Here is a 21,492-nt window from a genome sequence, read left to right on the forward strand (position 1 = left end):
AGGTGGCTGTCTATAGTGAGCTGGCATTTCCACCCCTGGCTGACACTCTGGCAGCCAGAAGAGCATGGAATGATAGGAAAGAGAGCCTGGCATTATCTTAATTAACAAGGACAGCTGCAGAATCACCTTGCAAATGTATATCTGACAAAGACCCTCCCACTTCCTATCTCGGTGGTCACTGCGCACTTAGGCCCAAGCCTTCACAACCTTGTAATGCATCTGGTTATTTTCAAGTCATGTACAAATGATTAGAGAAATGGCCTCATGCCCTCCTACCCTCCCATCAGGAGCCTCAGCTCTCTGGAGTTCTAGCTGAAAGTATAGACTCCTCTAGGAGGGACAGCATGCAGGGTAACTCCCATCTCACTAGGAATTACTTTGTCCACCGATTAATGATTGCCAATCCAAGAGATAAAAGGGGAAAAAAATGAACTGAATAGTAAGCCCCTCAAAATTCAAGTGCATCTAAAACCTCATAATGTGACCTTATTGGGAAATGGGTCATACTGGATTAGAGTGGGCCCTAATCCAGACATTATCCTTATGAGAAGAGAAGACACACAGAAACACACAGACAACACAGAGTGCCAATGTAAAGACTGTGGCAGAGACTGGAGGGTTGTAGCTACAAGCCAAGGAGCTCCAAGGATTGCCAGCAACCAAGAAAAACTGGAAGAGACAAGGAAAGATCCTCCCCCAGAGCCTTCAGAGTGAGCATTGCCTTGATTTCAGACTTCCGACTTCCAGAACTGTGAGACAATAAACTTCTGTTGTTTTAAGCCAGTTTGTGGTACTTTGTTACAGCAGCTTTAGGAAACTAATACAGACGGTAATCGCTAACCTAAAACAGGGATGGGGGAAGCTGAAAGGTGGTGAAAGAGCATGGGAAGGGTGGGGAGCTGATCAAAGCCAGTCTGACTCTCCTTTGCCCATTACCTAAGCATACCTAATTTTTCTCCAAGGACTTACTAGGAGAGCTAAGTGTTCATTACCTCATTGTCCCACAAAATAATTCAGTGACCTAGGTCCCTGTTATTATCCCCATTTTACAGTGAGAATACTCAGATTTCAATCAGTTATACACTTAAGAATGGCCAAGGAACCAACAGAATCTGATCCCTGAAAGGACAAAGCACGTTTAGTCTAATATCTTAGATTTACATACAGGTAAACAGAAAGGTGGTATGACTTGCCCAAGGCCACACAGCAAATAGCTAAGAACAGAAACTGAAATTGAATTCAAGCATCTCTCGTGTCCTGATTTCTTGTTTTTGCCATTACGCACAAGCCAGTATCCTGCACTCTCCACAGAATAATTGTCTTAAAAGAAGGGAGTCACTTAAGGCACCTTAATGCCAAATCCCAAAGGGTTTCACAAAGATGGGGAAGGAAATGGCTTTCTTAGATTTTTACAGGATGCTGGCATCTCCTTTCCTGTCAAAAAGCAAAAAAGTAGATGGTCATTTTGACTTGAATCTAAATCAAGACCCCCCCCACTCCCAGTCAAGTTTTCAAGGTCCGACTGAGCTCACTTGGTCTTGCTTAAACCATAGGGTCACTGAGGTATTCTCATTAGCATGGCTGCAAGGAAAAACTCAACTTTCAAAAGTCCTGCCCACAAAAAAGAGTAAACTAGACCTATAGAAACAGACACAAAAAAGCAAGCTTTAAGGGACAAAAGCAAGTATGAACTAATTAAAAACAAATTTATATATGTTTGTGTACATGGGAGTGAGGGGAAAGCTCCAGAAGTACATTCAGTAAGTGATTAACAAAGGTTATTTTCCAGGATGTGAGAATTGAGGAAGGGGACATTTTCTATCCTCTAGCCTATAATGTTTATTTATTTATTTTTTTTTTTACACTGATCATTTAACAACATTGCACTTAAAACTCTTTTTTTTTCTTTTGGCCACATCACGCAGCTTGCAGGATCTCAGTTCCCCAACAGGGACTGAACGCAGGCCACAGCAGTGAAAGCCCTGAATCCTAACTACTGGACCACCAGGTAACTCCCTACACTTAAAACTCTTAAATAGATGAAATATCCAGAATCAGTAAATCCATAAAGACAGAAAGCAGACTGTGGGGGAGGGGGAAATGGAGACTGCTGATGGGTACAAGGTTCTGCCTCAGGTGATGAAAAAGTTCTGAACTAGATAGAGGTGGTGGTTGCACAGTATTGTGAATGTACTTAATACCACTAAACTGTACACTTTAAAATGGTTAAAATGGTAAATGTTTCTTCCTTCAAGATTCTAAACTGGTGATCTGGTAATTATAATTAATTAACTAATGAATACGATAAATGTTGTATATAATTTACCGCAATTAAAAAACATAGGGATTTCCCTGGTGGTACAGTGGTTAAGAATCCGCCTGACAGGGGCTTCCCTAGTGGCGCAGTGGTTGAGAGTCCGCTTGCCGAGGCAGGAGACACGGGTTCATGCCCCGGTCCCCTGGGCACATGCCGCGGAGCGGCTGGGCCCGTGAGCCACGGCCGCTGAGCCTCTGCGTCCGGAGCCTGTGCTCCGCAACGGGAGAGGCCACAGCAGTGAGAGGCCCGCGTACCGCAAAACAAAACAAAAGAATCCGCCTGACAATGCAGGGGACACAGGTTCGAGCCCTGGTCCGGGAAGACCCCACATGCCGCAGAGCAACTAAGCCCGTGCACCACGACTACTGAGCCTGCGTTCTAGAGCCCGCGAGCCACAACTACTGAGCCCGCATGCCTAGAGCCCGTGCTCTGCAACAAAGAGAAGCCTCCACAATGAGACGCCCGCGCACCACAACGAAGAGTAGCCTCCGCTCACCAAAACTAGAGACAGCCCACGTAGCAATGAAGACACAACGCAACCAAAAATAAATAAATAATTTTTTTTAAAAAACCAAAACCATACATTACAAATGAAAGGAAAAAATAGGTTTCTGATGAAACCTAAAACCTAGCCATCTGGAGACTGACTTACTTTGGGGACTGTCTCTAATCCCAGGGGCTCTGGTTACCGTGAGCCACCATTAGCAGCAATCTCTCAGGTCCCAGAGAAAGAGAGAGAAGGAAAAAAGACATCATCTTTTTGCAACACAAGCCAAAGATCATAACTGATCAACCGTCAAGGGTGAACCACCACTGGTGAGAAACACAAATCACTCAACGGTAGTGGAGGCAGTGGGCATCGGCTAAGAATTCTGTCTTGGACCCACATTCCTGAGCTGACTTTTAGTTCTTAGCCAGTGTAAAAGAAACCCCAACATCTGAGAAGAGTGAACGAAGGGACCTAAGCGTGCAGCCAGGAGGAAGCTGCTCGCCTTCTGGGACAACACTCACTCTAGAGGCCAGTCTTGGGTTCAAAATCTCCTCTGGGTCTCCAGGGACTGGGAGGGACTGGGGCTAATGGCCTGGCCAGGGAGCAAGGAAGTAGCTCTATCTACCTACTCTGGAAAAGACGAGTTGTCCACTTCCCCCATACAGGCCACACAGCACTCAGAGGTGCTAGCAGAGGCTCCAATTTTCATGGGGCTCTAAGGAGACCTGTCCACCCAGCTTACAAGCTCTTTAGCCTGAAAAAGGCCCTCCTCAGACAAGGCTCAAGACCATAGATATCTCTGGAGACAGGTAAGTTCAATAAGTAAGCTAAATGGTTAGATTATACTAAAAAGAGATGTGTAAGCCAAATGGTAAGTAGACATTAGGGAGACAATAGGGAGTGGTGGGGACTGGGGTGTATGAGATCACCTGCTACTCACTTCCTGCTGCTTGTAGCCAGTCAGGAACATGAGCCAGGATAGCCAGGATATTTTATATAACTTTCTTGACTTTTCTTTAATTTATTCTCCTGATTTTTTAATGTTAGCAAGTAATTACAAAAATATGTTCAATACTATACAGGCCAAATGCAATGCCTAGAGGCTGGATTTGGCCCTGGGACTGCCAATTTACAACTTTAGTCCCAGGACCAAACAGATCTGTTGCTTGTTCTGTAAAGGAAGTCCAAACAGTCACCTTATTACCTTCCCCCTAAATTCAGAGTCACCTCTGAGAAGAGAGAAAATCACTTTCTCTATAGCGGCCAAAAAAGCAGTCTAGTGTGTGAGCGCGTGGACTCCCCCATCGACCAGTATGTGTGGCCTTGGGCAAGTTACTTAACCTATCTGTACCTCAATTTTCTCATCTGTAAAATGGGGGTAACAAAAGTACCACAGAGGATTGCTAGGAGGTTTAAATGAGTTTATATATGAAAAAGATCTACAACAACAGACAGTAATTGAGATTCATTACCACATATTATCATGAGCTGCCACTGAACCCCATGGTGGCGGTTGGGGAGGATGCAGACTGGGATCCTTGAAATTTGTCTAAGCCCCTACCCTAGGCCTCCTTCACACCATCACGGGGCCTAGGCTGAATCCAGTCTCAGAGGTCGATCAGGTGGGTACAGGTGAGGGATACAAGGGTCTGAGTCCTATCCCTAGAAAGAAATCTGACCAACCAGGAACACTGCACATAAACATAACAAAGTAAAAAAGGCTCTTCACAAGCACAGAACAACATTTCCTCTTCAGATGAAAGTTTTTTTTTAACTCATTTACAACATTTTGGAAACTTAATGCTATTAGTGATTTTATTATTGATGAAAATAGCTTGCTTTCACTTTATAGGATCTTGGAAGAAAAAAGTAGCCACATGACAGAAGTCTAAGGTTTCCTTTAGGAAACCCAATATTTCCTTTAGGAAACCCAAAAACTCCATGCCACAAGATTAGAGGTTCTTATTCTGAGGTCCAGGAATAGGCTCAGGAGTCCAAGACCCCCTGATATTGCACACAAAATTTTGTGTGTATAAGCGTATTTTCACAAAACTCTCAAGAGAGGTCAGCAACCTCCAAAACAGTCAATGAAAAAGACCTATTTGAAAGTAAAGATTTGTTTTGTCGGGACATTGTTCTTGTACCTGGCAATTTCCCAGATTATAAGATTTTAATTTTGTGGTACCTATAGTGGGTACACCTGCTATATAAAGTAAGACATAACCTGGATTAAAGATCCTGTACACCAGTTCCCTCTGCTGGTGGTACCTGTTAAGCTACCTGATTGGGCCCCAGGTCTCCCCTCCACTAGACCCCAGGAGTTCAGTGCCTGATCACTGAACACCTCAAGGGCAGCAGAACAGTCTTAATATTTCTAGATTCCAGGGCCTGACACAATGTTTTCTAAACAAACAAATATACAAATGAACTAATTAAGTCCTCGGTTGAGTCTGCAGCCATTAAAGAAGAGACAAATTCAGTTTCCAACCACAACAGGCAGCTGGATTCCAATGTCTTGAGAATCAGACATTGGAGAAGGAAGCCCAAATGTCTCTGAGGCCTCACATCAAAAAGCCTTACCAATGCTGAGACAGGAGACAGTTAGTTTCAAGTAGTGATATCCACACAGGCACTCTGGAGGCTTCATCCCAGCCCTACTATCTACCTGCTCTGTCACCTCAGGCATGTCCCTTAACCTCCCTAAGTCTACTTCATCATTGGTTAAGTGCAGATGATATGGGTACCTACCACTTCCCTAGCACTGGTACCTGGCAGGTGCTAAGCTTTCAACAAATGTTATGATTACCACAAGACAAGGCCTCCCAATGTATTTTCTGTTTCTTAAATACATTGCACATTTGCACTCTGCCTAGAACATCCTTCCCCATCTGGAGGACTCCTACGCAGTCTCTAAGGCCCAACTCAAATCCTCACTGCATAACTGTCCCAGAGCCCTGGCCCCTGGTGTGGCCAATAAGTGTCCCCTCACACCACTCCCATGCCCTGGGTACACACGGTGGCACTCAATTCCCTGTCTCCTAATTCCTCTTTTGTTTGTTTGTTTTTGGCCACACTGCACGGCTTGCAGGATCTTAGTTCTTAACCAGGAATTGAACCCGGGCCACAGCAGTGAAAGCACCAATTCCTAACCACTGGACCACCAAGGAATTCCCTCCTGATTTCTTTATCTGCCTGCTTCCCGTTCCCCCATGGCCAACACAGCTGGTGCTCAATGAGTTTGCTCAATAATTAGGCTCTACTTGGAGACCTCTGAATCCTGGGTGGCCAGGTGGCTCTTAACTGGCTACCTACAAGACGATCAGGATGTACAACCTGCTCACATGAAACAGAAGCATGCTCCGGGGGAAGCCAGCCCAGAGCAGCAAGTCTTCCTGACCAGGATGGAGGAGTCTGTCCCCAGGCCCAACAACAGCACCACTGGTGCACTGTCGGCAGTAACGCCTACTTCCCTTGAAGCCTCAGATTTTCAACAAGTCCTGAGAGAAAGTTCGTTGTCAACTGCAGAGCCAGCTTCCACCATGAGATCCCCCTGCAAGTCTCAACAGTGGCCTCTGCTGGGACACCCTAGATGGGCTTGCTTAGACCAAAGGCCCCTCTCCGCACATGGACGTACCCCCAGGACAGTCTGCACCAAGCCCCCCGGAGCTGAGCTGCCCTCAGGAACCTGCCCGGCCCTCCTCAGCTGCCCAGCCCGAGGTGACCCCCTGCCCACCTTCACACCCTCCAGGAGTGCCTGGGGGTCCTCGATGCCCTCAGGAACACACTTCTTGTTCTCCGGGAGGGATTCAAGTTTCTCCACCAGAGCTTTCAGGCCCTTCAGTTCAAACTCGGTGAGGTGGGTCCATTTGGCAGAGACCTCGGTGGCGGGAGAGCCGGTGGGCGTCTTGGGGTAGTCTATGGGCACCGTGGTGGACTTCACGCTGTCTTCTGACTCATTCGACAAAGTCCTTTTGAGGAACCGCATGGCAGGGGCTTTGGGCTTCTTCCCGGGGGCCTCCGGGTCCTCGGAGGGGGTGCTGCTGGGCGAGGCAGGGCCATCGGTGGGAGCTTTGGGCGTCTTATCTGCACCCTCCTCCTCTTCCTCCCCCTCCCCCTCCTTCTCCTCCTCCTGGGGCTGCTGCTCACAGGACTCCTCCTCCATCTCCAGCCAGGAATCAGATGAGAAGCCGTCTATGCTGGGCTTTCTTGGGGCATCTACAGGGTGGGAAGGGGGGGAGAATGTCACAAGAAAGACTGAGATGAACACCCCAAACTCCCTGTTGGAAGTAACCGGGACCCCCACGCACTACCCCTCCCCTTTACCCTGCAGATCAGCTCTTTTGACAATTCTAATGGCCTCTGCCTCCCTCAGGCTCTAGAAAGGCTAGGGTCAGTCAGAGCTCTGCTTTTCCCCAGCCGTGTGTACCCTGACAGGTTGCCTCACCTCTCTGAACACACCTGGCATTGTACCTTTCAGTGTGTAAAAATAAGGCAAAAAGAGCACATATTGTATGATTCCATTCATATGAAATGTCCAGAACAGGAGGAAATCTATAGAGAATGAAAGTAGATGAGGGGTTGCTTAGGGCCGAGGGCATGGGCGTGGGGTGAGAGGAGGAGGTGGCAGCTCAAGAGTACAGAGTTCCTTCTGGGACGATGAAAACGTTCTAAAAACCGCGCTGATGTTTGCACAACCCTGGGAATAGACTAAAAACCACTGAATGGTACACATTAAATGGGTGAATTGTATGATATATAAACTATATCCCAAGAATGCTGTTTCAAAATATAGGCAAAGAATACTTCCCCTGAAGGCTTGTGGTGAAGATTAAATAAGGCATCACAGAGCACAGTTCCTGGCACACAACTAGCACTCAAAAAAAGTGAGGTGTCTCCCAAACGTCCCCCCTTCTCTTTGGCAGATGGACTGGAGAGGCAGGGGGAAACAGTGGCAAGAAAATTTAAGAAAAAAGTGGGCACCAATGACCCAAGCATTGCCTCAACATTTCCTCTCTAGCCTGGAATGAAATCGGGAACTTTCTTCTATGGCCCTAAATTTCCAAATGAGAGAAGTGACCCTCAGTTTCCTGGTCCTGGGGACTGCCACAAAATCAAGCCTCTGGTCCCCACGGGAACGTGTAGCTACTGCAACAACAGAGGTTGTCACACTACTTCACAGTCATTTCCCATCTCCTATCGGCTGGAAACTTCAGAAGAGCCAGCTGTAGGATTTTGGTATTTTTCAACGCCTGAATCATCTAACAGGAATGAAACTCACAAGAGAACCACCCCCACCCCACCCCACCCCCAGCCAACAGAACTGAATTTCCAGGAGGCACTCCCCAGTAAAGACCCCAGGAGAAACATTTCCCCATCACATGTCTGCCCTGAAACCCCTAAAGTCAGGAGGGGAGTCAAGGGAAGGAAGGAAGAGGCTTAGAGTGAGAAAAAAAAAAAAAAGAATCTAAAACTCTTGGAGATTGCAGGAAAAATCGTGCAGACCCTAACGGAGGCAGACCAGTCACGTTTTTCTATCCCATGATGAGAAAGATGCAGTGAATGAGGCACCGTAACTCTAGCATCCAGGAAAACCCTTCGGCAGTAACAGCGCAGAGGCAGAGGGGAAGAAGCATGTTCTTCCTACAGATCGCTCTTCGGGGCTGTCACAGCTAGATGTAACTTTAGGGCGGGTGCCTGTGAGTCAAGACTCAAGGACTGAGCCATTTTGGGGGGGTGATGTCCCTTTAAGTAATGGCAGCAGGGCAGGGCGTTGCAGCTGTGGCTTATAAACGCTCTCTCCCTGCCTCTGTCAAAACCACCCACTGCTCTGCCAAGCTTGCATCCCCAGCCCTGGTCACCCCTCCCTCTGGCTTATAGCTGGCCTGGGTTTTGAGGGACTGGCTGCATCTCTTAGGCCTGCTTCTATATAGACAAAAACCTAACCCCCAACACAGGGAGAAAAAAGAATCAGCTGGTGTCCAGGGAGGGATTCAAAAAAAGAACCAGGATTCTTTGCTCTGTAGGGAGCCTGTCTCAGCAACCATGCCCAGGACTGGCCCCACCCCACATCTGCATAGTCAACTAGCAAGACCTGGGGGCCCCCAAGATGACTCTGTTGGGGTCACAATTTCCTTCTCTTGGACTCTGTATTCCAAGTGGGAAACTGACAAGGATGGCTTCCTCTCTCCTCCTCAAGGGTCTCTAGGAATCTGCTGACACTCAGGCTCAAAAGAATTCCCAGAACCCAGGACTCCCAAAGCCCCACTGAAAAGAATTATTCCTGCCCCAGCTGAGCCGTCAAGGCAGTCGGACTGCAAGACTCACTCACCAATAAGCATTGATTCTCTCTGGTATTCCTGAGTGAGGTAGGACCGCTGGGTCACACAGTACACGTATCTCTCCAAGACATACCAGCACATCTCATAGTAGAAGGGGTAACGGAATTTGGGCTGCACCTGAAAGCAAAGATCCAGGTGCACAGGTCAGTTTCTGGACGGCAGAGGGGAAAGGAGGGAGAGAACGGCACTGGGGTTGGGGGAGGGGAAAGTTCCTGGGGGTGGGAGTTATTTTCATAATCTTAGCAAGAGCACAAATGATGGGAAGGAAAAATGGGGGGTGGGCTGGAGGGAAGTGCTGGAAGGGGCAAGATACCAGCATGCACAAATGAGGAGGAAGAGCGGGTGAAGAGGCCTATGTAAGAGCATCATTTCAAAGGTCCCTGAGCTTTGCACAGGGAAAGCTGTACGGGGTCCACTTTGTGCTTCTGTGAGATGCAGAGAAAAAGAGTTGTCCCCTGACCTGCTGACAGAGGGTGCGGTACCTGCGGATGCGAGCCCCTGCCTGATTCTAGCTACAACAGGTACAGGCTCCTTGCTGGTTCTCCAAAATTCTTGCATTGACTCTACTACCCCTCCCTCCCACCTTGAAAAACAGAAATCAAACCCCAAACCTTACCCATTTGCAGAGACAGGCAGTCAAGCATATCCAGTACCCAAAGAGGGAGGCCACAGGAGGCGGACCAATGAGGATGGAGGGGCGTGGCCTCTCCTACCACAGGGGTGGGGCCTCAGAGGGGTCCACCTCCTGCTCCTCCCCCACAACACCTGGCACTTCCAGCCTGTATCTCCACAGATGACTCCCTCTGACACAAGTTCCTGGTGTGACTCTGGACCATCCTAACACTGGGGAACACAACCCCGGGTCTGGAGCAGCAGTCCAGCTGGAGATCCCCTTCTGGCTGTTTCTTACAGGGGAGGAGGTATAGGTGCAGAGAGCTTTGTGCATCAGAGCTGTGAAAAGGCCCAGCCCCAGGGGGATTCTGATGGGTGGCAGCACGGGGTCTACACCGATGAGATGGCAGCAAGACATGGGGAGGAAGAAATACCACTGATGGCCCTGGCACAGGAACAGCCTTTCAGAAACTACATCCCAAGCAGGCACGGGTGGTGGGAGGTGGTCCCTGTCTCCCATGTCTGGGCCCTCTTCTGCGAGGCCACACATGGATCCCACATGTCCACACTCACTCCTGGACCCTCTCACCAAGGGTGGGTCTGCCTTGAGGGACCTGTGCAGGAGCCAGATACCCCTCCTCACCTCTCCTGTCCTCCAGGAACTCAGGGAGTTGGATGTCAAGGAAGCACACTCTCCCACCTTGCTTTGCTCACAACCAACAGGTGACATTCTACATCTGGGAGGAAGGCGAATTGAATACAAGCTCACCGAGGTGCTCCATCTGCCCTAAAATACTATTTTCCTGTGTCTCTCAGTGCCCACCTGGAAAAGACCCCCAACCTGCCCTCTGAGAGTCTCAGCTCCAGTTCCCCATCCACCCCAGGCCCCACTGACTCAGTTTCCAGCTGCGAGTCCTTTTTCCCACACTGGGGGTGCCTCGCGTCTCCCATCTGCGTCCCGGGTCCATTTGACCTCCCTGCCTCTGGTGGATGGTGCGCTTTGGAATGAGATCCTGGCCGCCACATGCTTTTGAGCTCCTCGGGGGGATGCATGGAGTTGGGAACATCATCGAGCGGTTTCCTTGGCTCCAGCTACTTTCCCGAGAACCCCAGTTTTATCGCTGGGAGAGTATTCATCTTTTTCCAGTCATTGAATCAGGGTCCTCCAGAGTTTGAAAAGGAGAAAAAGGCTCTTTGGCCTGAGGCAGAGAGTTTGGGGAGGGGGCAGTTCTCAGCCCCACCCCCACTCCAGAACAAGGGCCAAGCAATTTTGAAACAAATCATCAAAACCTACAGAGCAGGCTGAGGACAGGCAGGCCTGCCTCTTCTCAGACCCTCACTCACATCTCCCGACTTGATTGGTAAAACACTCAAGTTACTTTTGACTTTTCAAATTTGGGAAACCGTCTGAGCCAATCTGCCCTGATGGGCACCATGGCGCCTGAGAATCTTTCTAGGTTAGGAAAAAAAAAAATTTTTTTTTTTTTGGCTGTAGTTCAGGAGAGGAAGATAAGTCTCCCCTCATTGTTGCTGAACCCAAGGGAAACCAGCTGGGTGAAAACAAATGCTGATGAAGGAATTCAAATTCTTTTTCGTTTTATTTTTTTTAATTTTTTTTTTTTTCCAAGAGAGCACCACAGGGAACAAAACTTGCAAAGAATTGACTTACAAACAGGTTGTCGCCTTCCACCCTTCGCCTTCAAAAGGTTTCAGCCACATGCCTGGGAACATTAAACACACGATTGCTCAACATTATTTGTTGACAGCTTCAGAGCCTCATCAAATTGAGTTGTTCACCGAAAGGCAAGGCAGTCAGAAAGCAGGCCATGCTCCCAGCCTGGGGGTGGGTAATCAATCTATCAGTGGGTCTCAAGGGGTCAGTTTGAGTTCCCCAAGGTTCATTGGAGTGGCACCTGGCCTAAGCCCTTCCTCTTGGAGCTGAGTGACCTTAGGAGATCAGAACCAAAGATGTTTTGGTGCATCTACAACTCCCAGGTCTCAAGGACTTGAAAAACTAAAATATCAGGGTGGGTGGGAAGTGTCTTAAAATTTGTTTTTCTCCTGGAAAAAAAAAAAAAAAAGTCAATGGAAGAAAAAAAAATCCAATGGTAGGGGAAAGGTGAGAGGAAGGGTAAATTATTTGCAATTTCCAAATAGATTCACTGGCTGAGAGGGAATAGGGCATGTTGGCATTACCTTTCCTGAGAAGGCTGCTTTCACTAGAGCCATTAGGAAAAAAAAAAAAAAAAGATAAATATAAGAGAGATGGCAGTTTAATGATCAATTGGACCATTCCTATCCCTTATCAAGCTAACTGGAGTTAAAAATAGGTAGTGAGAGTTGTCGAGATGTTATCTTCAAATAATAAACATGCAACACAACCATTCTCTGGTGTAGCTCTTCACCCCTCTGCTTATCTTTAGAATGAGAGGGGAAAGATTTAATCTACAAAAGGGGGTCAGGAAATGAAAAACCCCCCAGTCCCAGAATGCCTGCACCTGTGCGTGCTTGCCTTATGGACAGCAGGGTAAAGTCACCTATCATGCAGCCCAGAAAAATTCAAATCATGAGAGCAAGACATGCTTCCTACACATAGGAGAACACTGGGGTTCCCCTGGTCTCTATGGGGAGGTCCCCCACCTTGGGCCACAAAAGCAAATTATCTTTCTAAAACAAACCCACACCATGGGGCTTAGAGACTGACAGTTTCCTCTGTCCCACCCTCAGCATTTGGTTTCCAAGCAAAGCCATGTTTTAGGACTCTTGAAAAGCTATTTTTAAATGGCCATAACCTTCTTAAGAAAGCTCGCAGGGATATAAAGAATTAAGTTGTAGCGAGCTGACATGGAGCCCTGGCATTTTATCTGGCTTCCAGTGCTCTCTCTTCCCAGCATCTTTTGTCTGCCTTGGCTCCTAAGACATAAACAATTGGGCCTTGTAGCCAAGCCCTCTCCAAAGACCAGAAATCAAAGCAGATTAAACAGCCTGCCGCTGGTTCCTGCCCAGCCTGCCTGCCCGCCTGCCCCCCGCCCGTCCACCTGCTTCAGGAAACCAGATGGGGTGCCCACTGAGACAACAGGGACAGTGGGCCTTGGGGGAGGGGGAGCTGCCACACTCATCTCCACGTGGGTGTGATATTCCATGGCAGCTCAGCATGGTGCTCGGGGTTCTACTCCATTACCCTCCCTCCCACCTCCCACAGACAGGGGAGGGGATCCGGGCTCCTAACGGAATGATGGGGCCCAAATCCACTGAGATGTATGATCCAGATTCCCTGGGGGAGGGGGACGGCTGCCAAGTGAGTTGCTGAAGCCTTTAGAAATCCCAGCCTGACTCTGGCTTTCAGGAATTGCCTGGAAAGTTGTGGGCTTGACTTTTTTCTCCTTTTCTATCCCACACCTACTTGTCTGCTCACACACAAACTGGCCCATTCTTCAGGGCTGGCCAAAGAACAGTTGGCCAGAGTCCCAGACAACACTTGACCCAGATGATAAGATGACCACTCATACCCAAATGGTGCCTTTCTCTAGAACGCCACAGGGCAGCATCCCCCAGACCAGGGCAGGGATTGGCCTCCCCACCAGACAGGGAAAGGGATGGTAGGCAGGCAACAGAAAAGAGAGGCACAAAAATCCACAAAGCAAGACCCAGTCTCCGCGGATCTGGGCATCCCAGCAGCAAACTAGCCTATCTGAAGAATGTGCATTTGACCTTGTTAACACACCTACCTGCCCACTGAATATGGTTCAAAGTGGTCCCCAGGAAACTCTTGGAAGAGGTCCCTCAACACTGGGGCTATTAAAAAGGTCAGATGCATACACACTGGCTAAGACTTTGACTCATGTATGTGATTCCATGCAGACCAAGGCCTGGAAACAAGACCAAGAAAGCCATGAACCCTGGGCACAGAGCATCTGCTTCTATGAGATGTTTCCTTAGGGTCCGGGCATGACAACCCTCTCTGGGAAAAAAGTCAACTCCAAGGCAAAGCCCAAGAAGACCAGGTGTGGTCTATCCATACAATGGAATATGATTAAGCCATAAAAAGGAACAAAGCACTGACAAATACCACAACGTAGATGAACTTGAAGACACGATGTTAAGTGAAAGAAGCCAGACCAAAAGGACATTTTATATGATTCCATTTACATAAAATATCCAGAACAGGCAAATCCACAGAGACAGAAAGCAGACCAGTGACTGCCAGAGGCTGGGGAGGGGGGAATGGGGAGCGACTGCTACTGAGTATGGGGTTTCTTTTTGGGGTGATGAGAATGTCTTAGAATTAGAAATGATGGCTGCACAACACCGTGAATGTGCTCAATGCCACTGAATTGTGCACTTTGTGTATGTGGATTATATCTCAATAAAAAAAAAGAAAGAGAAGAAATATTTGAAGAACTATAAGAGAAAAGAAGAAGTAGGCCCTGTTTTCGCCAGTTTCCCACTCTCAGACCTGTCTCAAATGCCTGGGGACGCTGGGTCAAGTTCCAGCAAGGAAGAGCCAGTGCTTTTCAGAGGAACCTCATGGAACGGAACAGAGCACGGCAGAGGGCCCATTGTCAGGTATCTGAGCCTTGGCCCCTGCTCCTAGGGCATGGGGCTGGGGGTGGGATGCAGTGTCTGAGAAACCATCAAGGAGAAAAGGGGACCGCCCCCCTGCCAGCCACAAGCAGACATTGAGGCAGAACTCAGATAGTCCCTGGGGGACTCACAGACACTGGCTCCCTCGGGGTCCTACATCACATTTGGGGCCCCCACATGGTCAAGACCTGATCTACCTTCCAAGGTCCAGCCCCCGCCCCCCGCTCCAAACCACCACCACAACAACCATGAAATCCCCCCACTCCCTCACATCCCTTCATACACGTGGGAAGAAGGAAGAGGCACGGTTCCTGACACCTCACGGTGCTTTCTCAAGAGATACTTCCTCTTCAACAGGGGGTTTCGGCTGTCACCAGCCTGGAGGTGAACAGAAACTCCCGGGGCTCTGGGTGGGGCTCTTGCGGGCACCCCCTGCCCTGCAGAACCAGGACCAAGACCCAGCTTGAGGCAGGGAGCAGGAGGGACAAGGGACCAGGAAGGACTTCGGAATGACCGTCCCATGCGCCCCAAGCACCAGGCAGAGCTCGGGGGCCGGTGTGGCCACGAGAAGAAAAGGAAGCCGCCTCACCCGCGTTCTGTCCTCGATCTCGTAGATCCGCAGCTGCATGGGCACGTTGAAGCTGTGCAGAATGTTTCCGCCGAACACCAGAGAGTCTACGGGGGTGTAGACTGCATGGATCCAGCCTGGGGTGGGGAGGGCACAGAGAGGGTCAGCCACCGGCCCTTTGGGGGCCCCCATTATGCCCACATGCAGGAGGGCGCAGGAGGCCCAGGTGAGCACCCAGGGCCAGAGGGAGGATGCTCGGGCTGCCTGACGCAGAGGGCTGAGGTCCTGGTTGGCCTAGAGGACCCAGACCCGCAGCCCCACTGACTGCTGCTGGCAGTGACCCCTGGCTAGCTCAAGTCGGTCCTGGGCAGCTGCAGACCAACCCCCTTGTCCTGAAGACCTTGGTGATGAAGTGTTACAATGGACCTGGCTGCAGCAGCCAACAGAGAGGCAGGCCCTGTCCCTCTCCCCTGCAGGCCAGGGAGCTGAAAACCCCTCACTCAGGCTACTCATGTGTCCTTAAGCCTTTTCCTCATCATCCCAGCGACCGTCCATCTCAGGAGGTGTCAAGGATTGCTCGGGGCCACAACTAAGGGTCGTGACATCCCGCCAGAACCCAGATGCCTCCTCTGCCCGAAGCCACCCCCTGCCATCAAAATCCTCCAAGGCCCACTTCCAGGAGGTCTCCTCTGCCACATGACACCTGCAGAAGCTCTGCTCCTGCTCTGCCCCAAGTCTCTCTCCTGCTGACTGCAGCTTATTAGCACCTTGGAGCACGGCTTTTTCACCTCCCTGAGCTCCTGGCCCGAAGGCTGGCACTGCAATCATGAGAAGGATAACCGAGGACTACCTCTGTGCCAGGCACTGGTCTGACGGCTTTACAGGGCTGCTCTCATTTAATCTTCACAAGATCCCTCCAAGGTACACGCGACATTCACCCCCAAATTACGGACGAGAAGGCTGAGCCACAGAAAAGTGAAGTCACTTGTAAGGACTGGGACCCAGGGAGTTGGCCTCCGCTTGGTCCATGAAGGCTAGAGACAAAGCAAGCCGCCTAATTCCTTCAATGATGGATTGAACGTGTGTGTCCAGTGCTCAACAGTCCTCCGTGCAGCTCCTGGCTACCATACTGGACAGTGCAGAGCGAGGGGAGGGGTGGCATTATAACCCACTCCCATTTACAGATGCTGAAACCGAGACTCCGAGAAGGAAGTCACTTGCTGAATGATGTCGCAGCAGGTGAGTGACAGCGGCTCCATTTTTAACTGCCACGCTGCACTGCCGCTACATCACAGGCTTATTAGCACAGGCCTGGGAGTCCCGGGAGACAGGCCTGCGAACACGGAGGGGAGGCAAAAAGGGAACCAAGAAAGACAGAAGCGAAGACAAGGACAGGCAGAGGCCAAGGGACTCACGGTGAAAGACAGAGGGTCAGCAGAGGGGAAAGGGGACAGACAGGGGCAACCTGAGATCCCAAGCCTTCTCCACAACCCTGAGGCTAATTCATTCGCTTGGAGGCAAAGTATAGAGGCCTCCCCGCCCACGCCGAGCGGGAGCAGTTACAGCCTCTTTCCTCGGTGAGCCGAACACGCCAGCCCTGAGTCACGGGCAGCCACGGGTGGCCACGGCTGCCGGGAGCCGGGCTGCCACCTGGGAAGAGAGCTCGGAGGCTGCGAGGCCACTGCTGGCATCTGTGTCAACACTCTGGGCGGCGGGCCCTCCCCTGCTGGGGACGATCGGTGGGACAGAGCTGGTGGTGCTCAGGGGAGGGCAGGGGCAACCCGCCAGCCAGGAGCACAGGAGCGAAGGCTTTATGTAACCTGCTTCTGCGTTTACCCGCCCACAGCTCTGGCCGCTGCTCTGCCCGCCAGGTGTGCCCTTGCGGAGCTACCTGGGCTCCTTCCCCACCACCTCCCTGCCCCCCGCCCCGCCCCGCCCCGTGCAGCAGTGCGGCTGCGCCTCTAAAGTCCCGGTTTCCCGGTTTCCGGGACTTCCCTGGCGATCCAGTGGTTAAGACTCCGCGCCTCCACTGCAGGCGGCACAAGTTCTATCCCTGGTCCAGGAACCAAGATCCTGCAGGCCCCGCAGCGAGGCCAAAAAAAAAAACAAGTCCCGTTTTCCACATCTGCTTCAGCCTCTCCGCCTCAGCTGTGTACCAGCTGATATTCTCAACTGTACATTTTTTTGTTTCTACCAAGCGGAGCCACACTGTCTGTTACTATTGTTGTTACCACCATCAGCATTATTCAAGCAACATTTCCTAAGACTGGGACCTAGGACAGCCGGGTTTCAAGCACATGCTCATGGTGGGGTGAAGCCTGAATGGGACAAAGGTTCCTGGGTCCCTTTCCTACGCTCCTCGCATGCCCACCTAATACCTATGAACGCCCACGTCCGGGGGCCCGGGTTGGAGACTGTCCCCAGTGCTGACTCACCACGTGGCCTGGGGCACCTGCCTGTCCCCTCTCCTGGCCTCCACGTGCCCGTGTGAAATGAAGAAGACCACTGCTTCCCTTGTACGAACTCAAACCATGGAAGCAACTGCCGCTGATATTCGTGGTAGTCCCGTCCATCACAAGGGCTTTGGAAAGAACGGCACCCTCGTGAATCTGCATTCATCAGCCCCGGACTCTCCCTTCTGGAAACGCAGACTCACTTGACTTACATCTATTCCCCTGATGTGAGAGGTGCTGTTGCAAGGAGAGGGGCAGGGAATCTGTACTGACATTCCAGGGGTTCTAGAAGCTTCTCTCCACTCTCCTCTCCTCCCCAGGCCAGTGCCTCGCAGGTAGGTCAGGCAGCCTGGCCTGGATTAGAGTCACTGCCCAGCCCCTGCCCCCAGCCCTCCTCACATCCGCTCCGTTACTTACTTAAACGCTTGCTTCTAGGACTTCCCTAGTGGTGCAGTGGTTAAGACTCAGCGCTTCCACCGCAGGGGGCGCTGGTTCCATTCCTGGTCGGGGAACTAAGATCCCACATGCAGTGCAGTGCGGCCAAAAAATTTTAAAAATTAAAAAAAATAAAAAGATTTTTTTAAAAAAAAGTTTTTTAAATAAACAATTGCCTCCGGAAGAACCAGGGAGTGGAAATAAAGCATTCAGAAGCCCCATCTGAATCCACCCTCCCAATACTCGTTCATTGCATCCCAGGAAGCACGAGAGAGCCAAGTTTTCCCAGACTGGTGACTGCACCGAGGATGCTGGCATCTGCCTCCTGCTTCCAGGCCAGAGTCTCCAACAACATGAAGGCGACAACAAAGGCTATCAGGCCACGCGACAAGGGACAGATCCAGCCACAAAAGGAAATCAGGCGACCCACAAAACCAACTGACGGGTATTCTCTGGGACATGAAGGGACGAGAAGGCCGCGGGGGCACATGGTGTCTGACCCACGCCCAAACGCTCAGGGTTCGGAATGAAAAGGCCCCTGACCCACATTTGTGTGGCTGCTGCAGGGATAAACCCAAAGGTCCCAGAACTCAGGGGTGCCTCACAGAGGCCCACGGCCCTCAGGAGCATCCATGAACTCCCTGTGCTGGCCCAGGCCCGGGGCTGGGCACTGTGGCTGCCAGGATGAAGCCAGGATGGCCTCTCCTCTCTGGGACCTCATAGCTGGTACCAGGGGCCCAAACTGCCAGGCCACAGGCTGCATCAGACCCAGGGGCATGTACAGTTTGACCCACCTGTGTTATCAAAATGGGGAAATTTCGGGCTTCCCTGGTGGCGCAGTGGTTAAGAATCTGCCTGCCAATGCAGGGGACACGGGTTCAAGCCCTGGTCCGAGAAGATCCCACATGCCGCGGGGCAACTAAGCCTGTGCACCACAACTACTGAGCCAGCGAGCCACAACTACTGATCCCATGTGCTGCAACTACTGAACCCCATGTGCCTAGAGCCCATGCTCTGCAACAAGAGAAGCCACCGCAATGAGAAGCCCGTGCACCGCAACAAACTGTAGCCCCTGCTCGCCGCAACTAGAGAAGGCCTGCGCACAGCAACAAAGACCCAATGTGGCCAAAAACAAAAACAAAACAATAAATAAAGTTTAAAAAAAAAATGGGGAAATTTCACAAGGCTATCTGAAGTGCTTTCCTCTCCAGAAAAATGAGAAGCTGGGCCCACCAGGCCCTCCAGCCCTAACTGGCTGGAGCCGAGCAGCAATTCCCCAGTTTCCCAGAGCACCTCCACCTCAGCCTGCTTCACTGCCAGCCCATCTCTGCTCTGTACCCATTTCACAGATAGATCATCTCAGGTCCAAGAGATCAGGTCCTATTTATACTGTTAAATAGCTAGGAGTTACTGTTTCTCAGACTTGCCCAAGGCCTGAAGAACCACCACCTCTGAAGCATAGCTAGCACCCAACCCCTTCACCCTCAGACAAAAGAAGAAAAAGATAAACCAAGTCTCACAAAGATACTGTGACACTTAAAATCTTTCTAACCCAATGGCATCCACGAGCTTTCACAGAGCTGATGGGGAAGCTTGAGGCCAGCGTGAGGTAGGGCACATCTAAGGTCACACTGTGGAGATGAAAACCCAGATCAGAGGTGGGAAATACCAGAATTAGATTCTCCACTTTCCACACCCAAAAGCTCATGTGCAGTGGCGGGATTCCCCAAGGCTCTCTCCCCAAAGCCACATCCCAGCTACCACAAATCTCAGATGTGTGTCTGGTTCAGAGGGTGTGAGGACCCAAGATGCTCAGCTAGTTCAGTGACTCCAAAACTCTGGTCCTTTATTTTTCACTGGTTGACAACAAAATAAGAAAAATGAAGATGGCATAGATTCTCATAAACTCAAACCCATCAAATTTCAAGTAGTGACTGTCCTTTATTCTGGAATTATGTACTCCCATCTTTTTTAGTGTCAGGAATAGTCCTCCTTTCATGAAACATCAGCAAAAGTAGCTGACAGGTTGTTTTTTTAAATTAGTGCCCATATTTAGCAAAACTACAAGATAATAACATTGATATCAGTTCCCACCTTTTTTTTTTAACTTCATGAAATCAATGTCTGGGAACCACATGTACACCCTGCCCTTGAGAAGGTGACAAATTCCAACTGTCCCTTTTTTGCTTCCCAAAATCCAGGAAAAAAATCCTGGTGTCTCACTCAAGACTGTTAGGGCCAAAAGTCTTTGCTGAATTCTAAATAGACTCCTACCAGCTGCAGTTCAAATCCACGTCCCCTCTTCCTGCCTTCAACACACAGTCACACCCCTGCTGGGGCTTAGATGCTGCTTCTTGAGACCTTTTCCAGCTTGCTTAAGGCACCAAAATGAACACCCTTCCCATCCCAGATCGGGGGAAAGCAATGGGCCACCTCTCGGTTCTGAAAAAGGCCCTGCGAGAAAAACGCCTGTCCTCCAAGGAGGCTAAGGAGGCCTGCACTCACGGGACAGAGTTGGGAGGGAGCCTGAGGATCCCAGAGTTCAGCCTCACCCTGCCCCCACTGTAGAGATGGGACAGTTGAGGCCCAGAGAGGGGAAGAGATCAGCCCAAAGTCACAAAGACGGCAGCAAGGCCAAGCGCACGCCAGCCTCCCTTTGAATCTACCAGGGCCAATCTTCCCACACCTGCAGTGGCCTTGAACACGCTGCAGGATACCACCTCCTTCCAGGCTGTGCTCCATAAATGCTGTCCACCAACTACAATTCCCTCCTGTCCCAAGCAGCAGTCCCTCCCCTCCCGGGGTCAAGCAGCTCCAAGGATGCACCTGGGGCCCTGACAACAAAGTCACCCCCACTAAACCCCGCCACCTCCAAATCCCAAACTTCCCCAATAGTGAAATCTCTGCCCAACTTTCTAGAAGAGCCCGCGTGTGCAGGTCCCATCCCCATGGTGGGAACTGCTACCACAACCGCTCCCCCTTCAGTTGACTCTGACTCGATGTCCAGACCCAAGGCCAACTCCAGTCCAACTTAAGTGTGACCAGTTTCTCCATCCAATGGATCTTAGTGGCCTCAAAGGAGGCCTTGGACCCTAAGATCCAAGCTTCCACTCAGTGGCAATTTCCCTGCAGGCTCCTTGGCATATGGCCTCTACTTGTGTACCTCCAGTGATGGGGAGCTCAGTGCCTAGCAGAGCAACTCATTCCAATACCACTTGGCTATACCTTGTCTTCCAAGATATGATCCTTCAACTGGCCGATGGCCATTACCATACACCTTCACTTCCTGGGTAAAACAACCCAATTCCTCCTTCAAATTCACCTCACTTGATGTGGTATCCAGACTCTTCTCTCTTTCGAGGTTGACTTACCCATGAGGGTAAGTCATTACAACCCACAAGGAACACAGTCTCCTACATGTGGCCTGACCCTCTCACTCTATACAGTGGGACTGTCACCTCCCTCATGCTGGGTAAAACACTTCCACTGAAATGCAGCCTAAGATTCTCAGGTCATCTGCCACATCCACTAGTGACTCAGCCTGTAACTGGCCAAAAGCCCTCAGCCCATCTCCCAGGAGCTGTAGGCCAATAGGTCTCGGTTCACTCAGTCCTCACTACCACCTGGGAAGTCTTCCATTTTACAGATGAGAACATTGAGGCACTGAGATTAAGTCATTTCCAGGAAGTCAGGCT

At 50.5% G+C, this 21,492-nt stretch overlaps 1 protein-coding gene across 5 annotated transcripts in view; it reads right to left on the bottom strand.

Moving 5' to 3' along the window:
* KDM2B (lysine demethylase 2B) overlaps positions 1–21,492 on the bottom strand; it is a 121,216-nt gene that overhangs the window by 61,118 nt on the left and 38,606 nt on the right. For all 5 annotated transcript variants that reach the window (XM_079941766.1, XM_079941765.1, XM_079941768.1 and 2 more), the window contains 3 exons: positions 14,931–15,046; positions 9,136–9,262; positions 6,541–7,022 (listed from right to left, as the gene is read on the bottom strand). In XM_079941766.1, coding sequence (XP_079797892.1) covers positions 6,541–7,022; positions 9,136–9,262; positions 14,931–15,046 — 725 coding nt within the window. The remainder of the gene's footprint in view (positions 1–6,540; positions 7,023–9,135; positions 9,263–14,930; positions 15,047–21,492) is intronic.

The sequence above is a fragment of the Stenella coeruleoalba genome, assembly GCF_951394435.1.
Source record: "Stenella coeruleoalba genome assembly, chromosome: 14".
Classification (NCBI taxonomy): domain Eukaryota; kingdom Metazoa; phylum Chordata; class Mammalia; order Artiodactyla; family Delphinidae; genus Stenella; species Stenella coeruleoalba.